General features: G+C 43.3%; 1 protein-coding gene across 5 annotated transcripts in view; it reads right to left on the minus strand.

The window, feature by feature from the left end:
* Positions 1 to 234: 234 nt before the first annotated feature.
* ddr1 (discoidin domain receptor tyrosine kinase 1) overlaps positions 235 to 14,398 on the minus strand; it is a 53,998-nt gene continuing 39,834 nt past the window's right edge. For 2 of the 5 annotated variants that reach the window (XM_013910539.1, XM_013910538.1), the window contains exons 10-20: positions 13,057 to 13,209; positions 12,401 to 12,463; positions 11,131 to 11,297; positions 9,968 to 10,175; positions 8,978 to 9,097; positions 5,820 to 6,121; positions 5,604 to 5,731; positions 4,469 to 4,666; positions 4,099 to 4,366; positions 3,219 to 3,368; positions 235 to 1,637 (exon numbers count right to left, since the gene is read on the minus strand). In XM_013910539.1, the coding sequence (XP_013765993.1) occupies positions 1,497 to 1,637; positions 3,219 to 3,368; positions 4,099 to 4,366; positions 4,469 to 4,666; positions 5,604 to 5,731; positions 5,820 to 6,121; positions 8,978 to 9,097; positions 9,968 to 10,175; positions 11,131 to 11,297; positions 12,401 to 12,463; positions 13,057 to 13,209 (1,898 nt within the window). In that variant the 3' untranslated portion in view covers positions 235 to 1,496. The remainder of the gene's footprint in view (positions 1,638 to 3,218; positions 3,369 to 4,098; positions 4,367 to 4,468; positions 4,667 to 5,603; positions 5,732 to 5,819; positions 6,122 to 8,977; positions 9,098 to 9,967; positions 10,176 to 11,130; positions 11,298 to 12,400; positions 12,464 to 13,056; positions 13,210 to 14,398) is intronic. The other 3 variants (XM_005731860.2, XM_013910540.1, XM_005731863.2) reach the window with 3 other exon arrangements.

A 14,398-nucleotide genomic window follows, 5' to 3' on the forward strand; every position in this document is an offset into this window, starting at 1 on the left:
TGCATGCCACATTTTTTGTACAAAAATATCTGCTGGTTCTGATGGGCTCAGGTGGGAGGCACTGATTACTTTCCATGGAATGACCCGCTTAATATCGGATAAGACACATAATATCCTTCTGAACAACGACACAGTGATACATTTGGATGAATGGAAACAGATTACTGGACGACTAAACATGTCAGCGCATTAAAAAAAAAAAAAAAAATGAACAGAAGGTTGTCACACATTTCAAATTGAAGTAACTGAGGATGCCATTCCATTTAAAAAATAAAATATTTTACATCTAATGGTTTGGCGACGCTCTGTTGGAGAGGATTTTAAAAAAAGCATGTTTGACCTGCTTCTGTGATTCGCTTCGATCTCACTTTGGAAAAAAAAAAAAAGCATTAGAATCCACATCAAAAGGAATCATCACAGAGATGAGTTTCATCACAGCCGGGGATTCGTGAGGGTTTAAAGTGCAGCTGGTTTTTGGAATTTAAAAAAAAAAAAAAAGTCTTTCCTTTTTGATGAGTCACAGCCAAAACACCCGAGCAGGCGCATCTGAAGTCCCGTCCACCGCCTGGCTGGTGTTACATCTGCTTGGAAAAGCTGTTCCAGTTTGTGGGAGCAGCAAAGGTGTAGCAGAGTCTCCTCTTCTGCACCTTTTTCTCAGGTTTGAGAAGTTCATACAACCTGTTTTGTTTTTTCTATTTAAACTGTGGTTCAAAGATGAAGTTCAAATATTTATTTTTGGGGTTTTTGACTACGTTGTTGGTGTTGACTTGATCACATTGCAGAAATAGGGCTGCTGTTGTCTGGTCCACATCATTTCACATTAGTCCACTAAAACTGACAACTCTGGATGTGGGTCGCTACGTACGGATAAGGAGCTGAGATAAAAATGAAATCCATCACTGAGGTTCTAGCTCAGCCATGTCTGTGTGCAGTAATTTATACATACTATAAGTACTGACACAATACCTGTCTGTGTGTGTGTGTTTGTGTGTGTTTCTTCTCTAGACATGAGGCATTCTCTTAAAACTTTGCGGGTCATGTGACCCACACCTGTCATCCTGTGTGGAGATGCTGAAAAAAACACAATCATTAAACTTCATAACTGCTCCTGATTTCCTACGTTTACAGAGTGTTTCCTGTAACTGAGCTCCTTAACTCTACAGCACATAATCACCAGTCACAGAAACCCTCCATGAAGAAATTAGATCCTATGCAGACCGCACCCACCACCAGTACCAGCACCACCACCCGCGAGAAATGTAGCTTAAACTATGTTAAGAGGAAGTTAGCTTTGTCTTTGGGATCTGATGTGGAATTAAAACCGAACCAGCGGTCTCTCAGCCCCATCCACCCAAAAAGTACAAAATATAAAAGCGAGCAACCCGGTCTCCCTTTTCGTCTGCCCCATATGTGTAGCCACCACCACGTCTTCCCACTGTGGGAAGTATGCATGAACGCACAAGCCTTTTCTTCTTATTCTGCTCCTCTGCTTTACTTTACACCATGTTCATGGCGTCCTCCGTAAGAAAGGAGTGGATGTAAGCGAAAGATGGGCGGACCTTGCAGTCTCTGTTCCAGCAGCTCAACATGAGCTCGTAGAGACCCTGAGGACACACGGCCGGCCTGCTCAGATACACCTGTGGGAGAGAGGGAGAGGGAGAAAGGTGCAGGAAGAGATTAGAGATCAGAGGCATTGCTTTGTTATATAGTATATCGTTTCCACACGGTACAAAAATCCCCTGTTTTAAACATATGCAAAAGTTATGAGTTTTCTCTTATTTTGATTTAATCTGGAGTGCAATTTATATTTTTAGCCTGTGGATTTTTTTTTACTTGTTTAGGAATTATGTGAATCATAAAAGTGTAGTTTAACTTCACCAGTGCATGCAGTTTTACCCTTTTAAACTCAAGGAAAAGATTTGGCCCAATGAACGACCACTAGGGGGCGCCAGATATCGGACGAGTTTATACTTTCAAATCACTTTACACAAAAATTAAATAAGCTAAAGTGGAAATATGTGGAAGAATTCAAGAAAAGAGACGGAACTGATAAAGTCTTGTATGATTAATCAAATATTGAAAAAAATAATAGAACAACAAAAATCAGCACACAGCAGACTCATATCTTTATATTTTTCCAAATGTGCAGGCCGAGGCAGAACGGTTACTGGGGAAACTTTATATATTATAAAAAAATCCAACAAAAGCACAAAGTGAGCACTATTTAACCCATCCCCTCTCTTGGGTAACCCCTGTTCCTCTTTTCTGAACTGAGTGGTTTCTGTCACGTTTCAGAACAAAGTGACAGAAGTTAGTGAGAGCGAAGAGGGTCATCAAAGCAAGTCTTTATGGGAGTGAAGAACTGTATGAAGAACAAACAGGATATCTGATGAATATTCTCATACAACTATGATACTGAATCTTTTTTCGGTACTTCTGAAACAAATAAAAATAAACAAACAAACATCCCACTGTTATTTAATAAATCACTGGATCATAAAAGGATCCAAGCTGAATTTCAGTTCTGTAAAAGCCAGCGCTGTAGCATCAGCAAACGCATGTTTTGTTTATTTAAAATCCTCCATCAATCCTTTCATTATCTTATCCACTTATCCAAAGTCAGGTTGTGATGGCAGTATCCTAAGCAGGGTATTCCAGGCAACCTTCTCCCCAGCCTCACTTTCCAGTTCCTCCTGGGAGATCTGAAGGCATCCACAGGTCAGGCAAGATATGTAATCTCTCCAGCAGGTTCTGGGTTTACCCCAAGGTCTCTTCCCAGTTGGGCATTCGTGAAAAACCTCTAAAGGGAGGCGCCCAGGAGGCTTCTTAACCAGATGCCTGAACCACCTCAAGTAGCTCCTTTTGACATGCAGAGCAGATCTACGCTGAGATCCCTCCAGATGTCTGAGCTCCTACCTCTGAGGCTTAGTCCAGCCAGCCCGTGCAGCTTCCTCTGCAGGGTGGCCGTGTTTGCAACCTTACATGAAATCGGTCATTTGATGCAGTTTGTTTGTGCTTTTTTTTTTCCTTTCCCAGGTCTGCTCAAATCACGATTAAGTTCACAGTTCGAAAGTGATATTTCAGTATATGATCACTAAACAGTAAAAACATGTTAAAGAGGTGGTTTCACCAGCTGGGATGGTGAATGGGACAAACAGTTAAGAAAAAGGATGGATGCTGTTTTAGTTCGTTTTAGTGTGTTTGCGTTTGAGATGTACCTGTCTGCCCTGGTCTCTGAAGAACTCGCCAGCATTGTCGATGACTTGTTCATCCGTGAGGGTGGAATACGGCTGCTCCTGACAAACGCTCAGCATCTCCCACAGAGTGACTCCGAACGCCCACACGTCGCTCGCCGTGGTGAACTTACCCTGTGATCAGACACCAACACACACCGACGCAGTCACCTTCGTTATCATAAACTCCATTACTGTAAAAGTAATCACATTGTATCATCTATGCTCAGCTTGTGGATCTGTTCTTTAAAATTTACTGACGGGATATTTGAGACATTTCACAGTTGGCCGGTAATTTCCTGTTTCTATTTTGGCGAAACTTTATGCTCTGTTACTGGTGTTTCCCCAAGGTGGACAGCGAAGCACTGTTCTGCGTGTAAGGGAGGTGGACCTACACGCACATCTGTACGGCTACCTTTCTGTGATCATTCATTGCCTCGAAAAACCGGCCTGTTATCATCATTAAGTTAATTTAACCCAAAAAGCCAGAAAATTTGAATTTCTTGAATCTATATTGAACGCTCTGATGAATAAATTAAATATCAGTTTCCATATATGAGTTTTAATGTATCTCACTGTAGCACTGCATGTGTTTGATTGTATAAATTCAGGGGGGAAAAAAACCCATGTACACTGATGATGTCAAGGCCTCAAAAATTCCTGAATCTAATATGATTCACTTGCCGCCACACGACTGCATGTGTATGATGCATATAGGAAACATTAGGAAACTGAAGCCCCATAACTGCAAGTCAAACTGTGAACCACTGCAATCAAATGTGGTCTAAGAAACTGCATAAAAAGAACAGTCATCTCCACGTTTGTTAATTAATCCAATATAAAGACAACATTCCTGTGCTCTCACCATGAGTATGCACTCCCAGGCCATCCAGCGTATTGGCAGCACGGCCCTGCCCTGGATCCTGTAGTAGTCTCCAGCGTACAAGTTCCTGCTCATGCCGAAGTCTGCGATCTTGATGTGACGCTCTCCGCCTTGGTCCTCTCCGCTCTCGCCCCTCTCACCCCCAACCAGACAGTTACGTGTGGCCAGATCTCGGTGCACGAAGTTAAGCGAGGAGAGGAACTTCATTCCTGATGCAATCTGGCTGGCCATGGAAATGAGCGCTGGGTAACTGGAGGGAGGAAATTACAGATGGAAGAAAATAAAAACTGTTGCTTTCTGTGCGTCTGTGTGTGTTTTTAAGTATGTGTGTACATTTGTTCGCATGTCCTACCTGATGGTTGGCGTATTGTGTGAAGGTCCAGTTTTGTCCAGAAGCACTCGTTGGGACAAATACTGGTTCAAGTCTCCACACTCCATGTATTCGGTGACCATGCAGAGCGGATCACTGCTCACACACACTCCCAGCAGCCTGATTATGTTCGGGTCCTTCAAGCGAGACAGGATCTTCACCTCTTTCAGGAAGTCGTTCCTGTCGAGGTGAGAAGAAGAAGTTACATCAGAGATAAAAATAAAAAATAAAAAAAAAAGAGAAACAATTCCTTCTCAGGCTTATTGTAAAAAAAAAAAAAGCATACTTAAATATTTATCAAACAACATGTTTAATGTTAACTCTGGGTAAAGTGAGGAGGTTGCCGACCCCCTGTGGTCAATAATCAACACCTCCAGCCTGCAGCTCCTTGTGGCTTTCCACACTTTTCACTTCATTGATTTGTTTTTGCTGCTCAATATGTTTGTGTAGCTCTGGCTCTCACTAACCTCAAATATAAATCTGTGGGAAGATGTTCCCTGAACATAAGCTCACACGTGCTGATTTAATCTGCTCAGAGCAAAACTCGGGGAGAGCCGGAGTAAAGAAGCAGCAGGTGAAGGGAGTCAAACACCTACAAGTCTACAGACACCCAGGAACCTCATCTAGTTTGTGCACATATGGCCAAAAAAAACCTACAATTAGTTCCAAGACAGAAACATGTCATTAGAGGTCACAGACAGGGAGAGATGTCTGCACAGTGATAGGCATCAAATAAGCAGTTGAATTCTCTTAATTAACTTTTGATCCACAGAGATCAGAGAGAGAAGCAGGCATTTATTGTAGAGGCAGTAATCAGCTCGCTGTCACCAGCGAGTGGCTTGTGAGTGATTTGTACATGAAAACAAGGTTTGCTTTACAAAAATGGCAACAAACTTCTACTAAAGATTAACACTTCAAATAAAACAGAGAACCTGAGAATATCCAATGATTTGTTTTCAAATGACCACTAAATACTCCTTGATAATTAAGAAACTTATTAGGTTCAAGGGCCTCAGGAGGAAGCGTGAAAGACAAGTTAGGGTGGGATAACAGAAAGAACAATTGTGAATCACACTGAAGCCAGAGTCCAGGCTGAGGCACATATGATGCTACAGACCTGGCGTTCTTGGAGGCGTCTGGGCGCAGTATCTTCACAGCTACCAGAAGGGGGCGACCTTTTCTCACATTGAAGGGGAACTCCAGTGTAGGAAGGTCCTGAGGGCTCTCGATTTCACACAGGTGTACCTTTCACCCAAAAAATGAAAAAGGCAGGCACTGTTAAAGCACACTCACCCTTCTACCCACTGGAGTTACTTTTCATCTCATTTCTCACCTCTCCAAACTGCCCCTCCCCGAGCTTCTCCTTGAAGATGAGACACTGGCGCGGCAGCTCTGGAAGCGGGGCAGCATCAGCCCCGGGGCTTGAAGAGGCCAAGGCCGGAACAGCGTAGGTGTTGTTGCCACTGACACCTTGCAAGCTCACGATGTCTGCCTCGGCATAGTGGGGGACGCTGGGGGGCATCGGGGGAGACACGGGCGGAGAGAGAGAAGGGTAAGGAGGGGACCCGGGGTAGGGAGGAGGCTCATCCTGTGCTGGGGGGAAACCTTTCTCCATGTCAAAGTCCAGACCACAAGCTGAAGAGAGGAGGAAGATGCAGAGAGGCTGGATGAGACTGAGAAACTACTGTGAGAGAAGAAATGTGTAATCAAATACATTTTAAAAACAGAGCTGTCTCTAAACAGTTTGGGAATTATTGTTGTGAAGGGATGGATTGGATCATTTGAGACTTGTTCAATAACGTTCAGCACATCTACTAGAAGAGTAAAACAGGCAAACTGAGTGAAATCACACACAAAAGGTGTTTTGACCTCACAAATTCAGCGTTGTAAATGAGCAAATGATGGGCCCGCACAGCTGTGCAGTCATTCATCTGCCTGGACGCTGAGCTAAAGGAAGAATAACTCAGAAACTGTCATCCAACAGAAATTCCAGCGCACACCGGGGATCTCTAGATCGTCTTAATTTATTAAGAGTCATCAGCAATCACAAATTTGTGAGCTCGTTTCTCACTGCGGTTGTGTCTGGTATGCTCATTCACACAATGCAGTGATGGCAGGGGAGACTTTTGCTTAAGCGGACACACTGAATCACCCCCATAAGAAATAAATCACGGAGGTCTGTGACGTGAAAGGCGTGAAGGTGCTGTCAAAATCAGTGACACGCTCCTGACTGAAGGCTAAACTTTCTTACTTAAAAAACCCCAAAACCCTTTCATGTATTGCACAGCATCGGTCTATTCTGCTTAGATTTAAACCTAATTAAAATGTGCTGCTGCGCTTACTAATAGAATTTAAACAGCTCTGAAATATTTAATTTAACAAGGGGTAACTTTACATTCAACACAAACTCCTCTCATGAGGTTTCAACAGTTCATAAAAGTCAAACACTTGCAGGGAGTGTGGCCTTTGAATACTAAGTTGTTATATTTTTGTTAAAATAATAATGGGAACGATAAGAGACTTTAGTCCGCTTCAAGCTGAGCACCCACGGCCCCATGAATATTAATTATGTTTTAAACAACTGCTTAAATTCAGCAGTTTGGACTTTATAATAATTAATGACAATTAAGTAAAAATTAAAATAAGCCACGTTGCAGTTCTGTACAGCTGTGATTGATTGCAAACAGCAGCATGCTAACAGGCTCACAGCGGCAGGACTAACATGTTAATTTTAAACAGGTAGCAAAACACAACGTGCACACGAGACTGGTCAAGATTAGTTTTACCGATTTTTGGCCATGAACCAAATTATTAGACAAATTAAAATTGTGACCAGATGACGTGAAGCGAAGGCATCACCGCATTTAGCCGTCGAGGCTAGTTTTATTGCGGTCCGTCCAATAATTAATGATTCAATCAAACCCACAAATGTGGAAGTCAATGGTGGGAACTGTGGAAGAGTCCAGGAACGACTGCAGACGTGGCGCCAGGATTACGATCCAGGACTGAGCCTTGTAATTAATTATTAATTCAGTGTTTTTAATAATGCTGCTTCTATTTATTAAAAACAGATAGACGTAAAGTTAAGAAAACAATGCTGTGATTTTTATTCTGCTGTGGATTGTGAAGACCAATGTAGGCTGACATTTAATTAAGCACCAAGTAGTAAAACAGAAAGACAGAAACTAGTGGGCGAGGTAGAAAAAATGCACATTGTTCTATTCAAACTTTGCTTTTGTGACCAGTAATTGATTTGTAATTAAATTTAGAAATGTCATTTGAAATTTTGAAAATAATAATTCACATTTTCTCTAATTTTGTCTCTAATACCACTTAGTACACAGCAACAAAAATTGTGACCTACTCAGAAGTAAGACGCTTAGAATTATTCGTCTGATAAAGTTTGTCACAATACTTCTTGTGATTTATGTCTTGTATACATTTGTCCTCTGATGTATTTTCTTTTTCTGTAAAATGAAGTTAAAAATGCAAGCTCACTAACAACAGTGAGCAGAAATATTTGCAAACCAGCAAACAACACCGCTTGATCAATCACATGCCGGTGACTCACTGCATTCAGCCATGCAGAGATGGTCAAGAGACCTGCTGAAGTTCAAACCGAGCATCATAATGAGGAAGAAATGTGATTTAACTGACGTTGAATGTGACACGGATGCTGGTGGCTGGTCTGAGTATTATAGAAGCTGCTGATCTGCTGGGATTTTCACACACAACCATTTCTGGGTTTACAGAGAAAATATCCAGTGACTCCTTTTTGAAGTCAGAGGTAAGAGGAGACTGGCCAGACTGCTTCAAGCTGATAGGAAGGCAAGAATAACTCAAATAACCACTCGTTATAAGCGAGGAGCATCTCTGAATGAAGAATGAAGAGAGAAGAGCATCTCTGAATGCACAACATTTTAAACCTTGAAGCAGATGGGCTACAGCAAGAAGACCACACTGGGTGCCAGTAGGGCACTTCTAAAGGCATAAAAAGGTGCAAACCTAATAAATTGGTCAGTAACTTAATTTCTCTTCATAAATAAAAGCTTTGAGTTGCTCAGTCACTCAGTGAAAGGTACAAACTACAGGGGGGGACTGTCCAGTTGATCATTACAGCCATGCTGCTTAGTGCATCTAGCAGCAGCATGACTGCTAGTGTGACAGCTATGCTTTCAGCTTGGCTCAGCTCGCTGCAAGCTTTATAAAAAGAAAAAAGTCTGAGTCTGTTAGTCAGTGAACACTTTTAGAATTACCCAAGAGCCAAACCATCCCTTCAAACAAGCAATGAGTAATTTGAGTGGTGAGTGAATGAGAAATGAGTGGAGAGGTCAGACACATGCAAAATACACTAATTCTATGTAGGAACAAATGTTTGTGTCTCGACTGCGACAGCACATCTGCCGTCTCGACTCAGGTAGTCACAGATGGATAGGTAGGTAATGAAGCAGGGGCCCCTCTTGACTGTTGGCCCAGTCTGAGGTCTCTTACCCTGGGGCACATTGAGGCTCTTTTCCCGAACCTGTGTGGAGCTGGGGACGACTAATGCTCTCGAGCCTTTTCTGTGATCTGGTAGGAGCAGGTAATGGGCTGGGTTGTTTAACAGCAAGGCTGGGAGTGCACACATACACACACACACACACACACAAGAGGATGCACGGGGCGAGGTGGGGTATACACAGGCACCACAAAGTGGATCGTACAACGCACAGAAAGTGGCACAAAGTACAAACACAGCAAAACAAAATACCAATGATTAGCATGACAATGTTAGCATATCCATCATAATAAAAGGGATGAGGTGGGGTTGCGCTGGCACATGGAGCACAGAACAAAAGTGCATTGCAAAAACAGGCAAGTTAATGTAACTCAGGCAACAATCAAACATAACAAGAACCAGTGGATAAAATAATGTTTCTGTTACTCGTGTTATTTCAAATTCACACAGGCGCCAAGTAAAGATGGCATGCCGACCTCCTGCGGTACAATGCAAGCAAAGGAATGCCTTTTATTTCTTTACTCGTCTTTTCCCCCCTCCCTTGTTGCTTTTCTTCCCTTTTCCCAGAACAATAGCTCTTTTGTGCCCCCTCTGTGCTGTGCATCTTCATGGAGGCCCTCTCCCTGGCAGGGTGTTTAGTTTGATTTACTTTAGCATGGTGGAACGTGTTGTAAAACTATTGTTTTCTTGACATTCATGCCACATTTTTCCCCCCGTCTCCAAATGTGTTTGCTTTCTGATATGATCAACAAAGCAATCCGTATAAACCACATACATTATTGTAGAAATTTACACACTGTACATGTGGAAGAGTGCATCGTTTCCAAGCCAGCTGCAAGTGGCTGATCAATCTTTGTCACCACATGTTTAGCATCAATCAAAACTAAGAGTGATTTCTTTGGATTGAGCAGCTACAACAGAAATCTTTAACCCCTCAATGAATCAAACATTTCCATCCATATCCTACATAACTGAGTAGGTACCTGTGCTGTCTCTGTGATCTCGGGGCCGGAGCAGGGCGCTGGGCTCCTGATACTCCCCTTCTGCCTCTCTGTCGTGGTCTCGGTCATCTGGAAAAGTGTGGATGCGCTGGTAGCGACTCGAGTAGCTGTGGGTGTTGTTGATGACCACGTTGTCTGAGGGGACCGAAAGGTGAACCCGCAGCTCATCGCTGGACAGACTGCCTTGGGCCTGGGGAGGGCAGAGTATTCAGGCAATATAAATGCACCATCTGAGTCTCCGGAGCAGATGTGTGATCAAACCGTGAAAACGGGCACTGATCGTTACACAATTAGCAATAAATGTAAAATGATGCCCACTACACATCCAGATGGAAATGCAGAGTGTCTCTGCCAAAAGACTGGCAGTTGTTATCTCAGGATGCCATCAATCACTTAAAATTGGGTAAAAGGAACAGCTCAGGCTAATCACATTTCTCGCTTAGAGCCATTTATTCAGCAGAAAGTAGTTCCCCTTCAATCTGTTAACAGCAAAATTACCGTTTACCATTTTCGGTTCTCTAGAAAATTATCGTAATTTTTGAGGTTTTCAAGGCTTTCTGCAAAAGTAAACAAACATGTTTTAGCTGGAACGAGCGTGGGAAAAAACAAAAGTTTCAAAAGTTTGGCTAATAAAATCAGGACTATGTTTAAGAAGAAAAAGCCCACACTGCTCATTATGAGTATATAATGAGTTGGCTTTTCTGTAGAGCTGCTCATTTGAAGTATTACTATACTCGTGCACACATACTTTAAAATGGGCTGGATGTGGTGACCCTAAACCCTCCCTTACTTATACTGCAACACACCTGGGTTACTGGGGGCTTCCCATGATGCACTGAGTGTTTCCTTTTCACTTTCTGCACGTTTATACACCACTCTGCATTTAATCATTAGTCATTATTAACCTCTGTATCTCTTCCACGGTGTATCTTTGTCCTGTATCATCGTCATGTTGGAAAGTTTAACTGACTACACAGTAACCTACATAAAATTCCCAAAACAGGGAATAGGGGAACTGTGAACGAATGACTGACTTTGGATACAACCCAAGATCGGATGAATATAAACCACTTGGGATAAATAAGAAAATGTTTCATGAGCGCCAGTTTAAAAAGGAATGCCATGTGACCCGAGTCTGGACCCACCTTTCCCAGTAACTTTTTCCAGTACTGCCTCCAAAGAATGACAACTATCACAGCCAGGAGCAGAAGGATGATGCCCACCAGGCAGCCAATCAGAATGGCTGTATTGCTGCTGTCGTCTTTAGCCACGGGAAGCCCCGCCCTTGGAGTAACAGCAGCAAACGCCGGCCCTGGAGAAGGCAAATAGAGGATGAAATGTTAGCATGTTTCCTTGATTTCCTAAAAGTTGCATGCGGGTCTGACGTCATGTCTATCGATCACCATGCAACACCGGGGTCTTCGTGTGTGGGTGTTTGTGAGAGACCGCACGCTGGTCTGAGTTAATGCTCTGGTCAGACTGCGAGGATTTGCTCTTTCGGCACAGTCACGCTCTCACTGAGGTCGCGGTTTCATCAGGCTTACAAAGCATCTGATAGGGATTGCCTGTGTGAGAATGCATTTAGTATGCCCGCTCATACCAGAGAGCTTCTCAGAGCCCGCTGCTGTGAGAACAGTATGTCAACACTGTTTGGCTTTATGCAGCGCTTTAAAGTCAACTATTAATCAGAATCAAGCAGCCATTTCTTCTCCTTTGAAGGTCAAATGTGGCGTGTAATTTGAAAGATGAATGAAAGAGTTTCCTCGGTACAGTTTAGTGTAAACTTTTGCCCATAAACAAACCCTTACAGGCAACAGAGAAACTCATGCAATATGGTGCATAATGCATTTCCGTGGATGTGCGCACATAAATGCATATCATCAACAAACACACACCTGCGCCCACGCTAATGCGCGCACATTTACCACCAATTGATACATTACAATGTCAGATCAGAAGACGGCCCCTTTCTGTCTGTCACTTCAACACCATGCGGGTAATAAATAAACCCAAACAAAGCCCTTCAACCGCAGCCAGTAACGAGGACAAAGCAGCATACACGCCACAGAAAACCATTTCCAGCTTTCTAAAAAGCCTGTTATTGTTTAGCTGTGGAGACTAGAGCCAGTTCCCGAAAAACATGCAGTTTGTGAGACCACAGGAAGCCCAGTTGTTATTCATACATAAATAAATTTTACTATAGCTCGGTTAGTGTTTTCTCCTCCAGCTGTATATCTTCAAACCCAGGGGAGAGAGCCCGGTGCCAAAGACTGCCCCTGTAATCCTTCTCCCATTATACTTCATACTCTCTACCGAGCAATGGGACAGTTTTAAGATGTTGGAGGAGGGCCAGAGTGGATGGAGTTAGCTTCCCCACCCCTCTGATCGTCCCCTCTTCTCTTTTTTTCCTCTCACCTGAAAGCGTCCAGTTACCAGTGGTGTCCATCATGACAGCGGTGGTGGTGGTGGTGGGGGGTTCTGGAGGAGCGAGGGATGGACAAAGGAGGAAGGCATGAGAAGAAAAGTGATGGAGACTCAGAAGAGAGTGATGAGCAGAGGAAAAAAAGTCCTGGAAAGCAGAATTCTGCCTTTTTTCTTTTACTCCGATACAGCAATCTTTAAAGTTATTAAAAAAAACCCATAATGAAACAATTGACCTTTAATTTTAAGCCTGATTTCTCCTTTAAATACAACACACTGTGTTAGATAAGGATCGGGCACAGAGGTTCAGGCAAAGAAATTTCAGAGCTCGTGATGACGACAGAGGCCAGTCAAACACGTGCCTCCTTTGGCGCTGCATGCCTCTGGATCTGCTTCATACGCATGACACAGATGCACTGCCGACATGCTTACACTCATGGCAACTGGAAAATAAGAGATAGGAGATGATAGAGAGATCAGGGGAATTAGAGATGTGGTAGAGCGCAGCATGGACCACGGAGGGGTAAATGAAAGAGCACGGCAGGTGATAAAAGGAGACAACAGAGAAGGAATGGTAAGTGGAAAGAGTGAGAGGGGAGATAAATGTTGGGGTGATGAGCAGAGGGATAGAGGGGAAGCGCAGGACTCACCAGTAGGCCCGGTAGTGGAATTGAAGGCACCGCGGCTCGATGTGGGAGCAGAGGAGGTGACATTAACAGGAGGAGGAGATGATTTGGTGCCAGGAATCTTGGGAATATTTGGAGGAAATAAATCAGTGTCTGTGACATCCTCCTCAAACGGCTCTGAATAACCAAAAAGAGACAGAGGGGAGGGGGAGAAGTCAATTTAATGAAAATAAATCATGTTTTATGTGTTTAGAGGGTTTTGTGTGACGCAGCACACCTTCTGGTAGCCCTCAGCTGTGAGGAAACAGTGACTGTGGTCACAGCTGGTTGTTATTCCAGAGAAAGCCAATTCATTTCATTGGATTTAATTACCTTGTTTTTGACTGGGAACTGATCCTTTCCTTATCGATTAGCATGACTGATTGTGTTAGCTCACTAACCCTCGGCAGGTAATCAAATAACATACTCTGCTTTGTTTGCACAACACAGCCAGCATCTCGGTCTTGTAGCTCACGTATGACTAAATGTTAATGCAGGAGTCGACCGGGGAGCTGGAAGGAGTTCGGTTTGTGAAAGTTGACAGCAGAGGAGCTCTGAGCATACTCTCAGCTGCTGAATGCAGAATGAATGAGCGCCGAATGTTTATATGGTCCCCCTAATGTGAGAGATAGACTGTAGACATACGTGATTAGAGGGTGTAAGGAACATCTGACTCTGAAATTACCTCTAAGCCAGCAATGCTAGCCCGGTGGATAGTTGAGTAACAGGTTATCAACCAGGCCGACCGCTTTGTGATGCCAGATGTGAGCCAGCTCGAACTAACACAGCATACAGCTGCATTTGTCGGTAGTTTTGTGAATAAAGTCCGTTACAGACTTCGTGCGACCTTTCTTTACGTGTCAGACGTTTGAACCAAACCTCATTTGGTCATTTATCACCAGTCTGGCTCGAGTCCAGCAGCAAGACGTGTCAGGCCACTGCTGGGTCCACTGATCTGAGCCACCTGAGTTTGGTGAGATAACTCGGCTGATTCTTATCCAACTACACCTGACAGTGTTTTTAACTAGAAAAGACAGCTTAATTAGTCACAGTAATCTGAAGCTGAGAGCAGAGGAGTCCTCTATCCGACTTTGACTCAGATAGGCATGAAACTCATCTTTCTCTGTTCGCCTTCATGCTGCGCCTGATTGTTGGAACCTAGACACAGATAATGAAGACAACAGATGGAGGGGAAAATAGTCACTTTTTTAAAAAGAGTGTTTTAGATCAGGTAGAAAAGAACTAACGCTAATTATGTTCACAGATGGGCTGCTTTGGGTTTTTAAAATTCTGAATAGGAAAGTACTGATAATGTCTCAGAGAATAG

This window comes from Pundamilia nyererei, unplaced genomic scaffold (genome assembly GCF_000239375.1).
Source record: "Pundamilia nyererei isolate P.nyererei 1_Seehausen unplaced genomic scaffold, PunNye1.0 scaffold00045, whole genome shotgun sequence".
In the NCBI taxonomy this organism is placed as follows: domain Eukaryota; kingdom Metazoa; phylum Chordata; class Actinopteri; order Cichliformes; family Cichlidae; genus Pundamilia; species Pundamilia nyererei.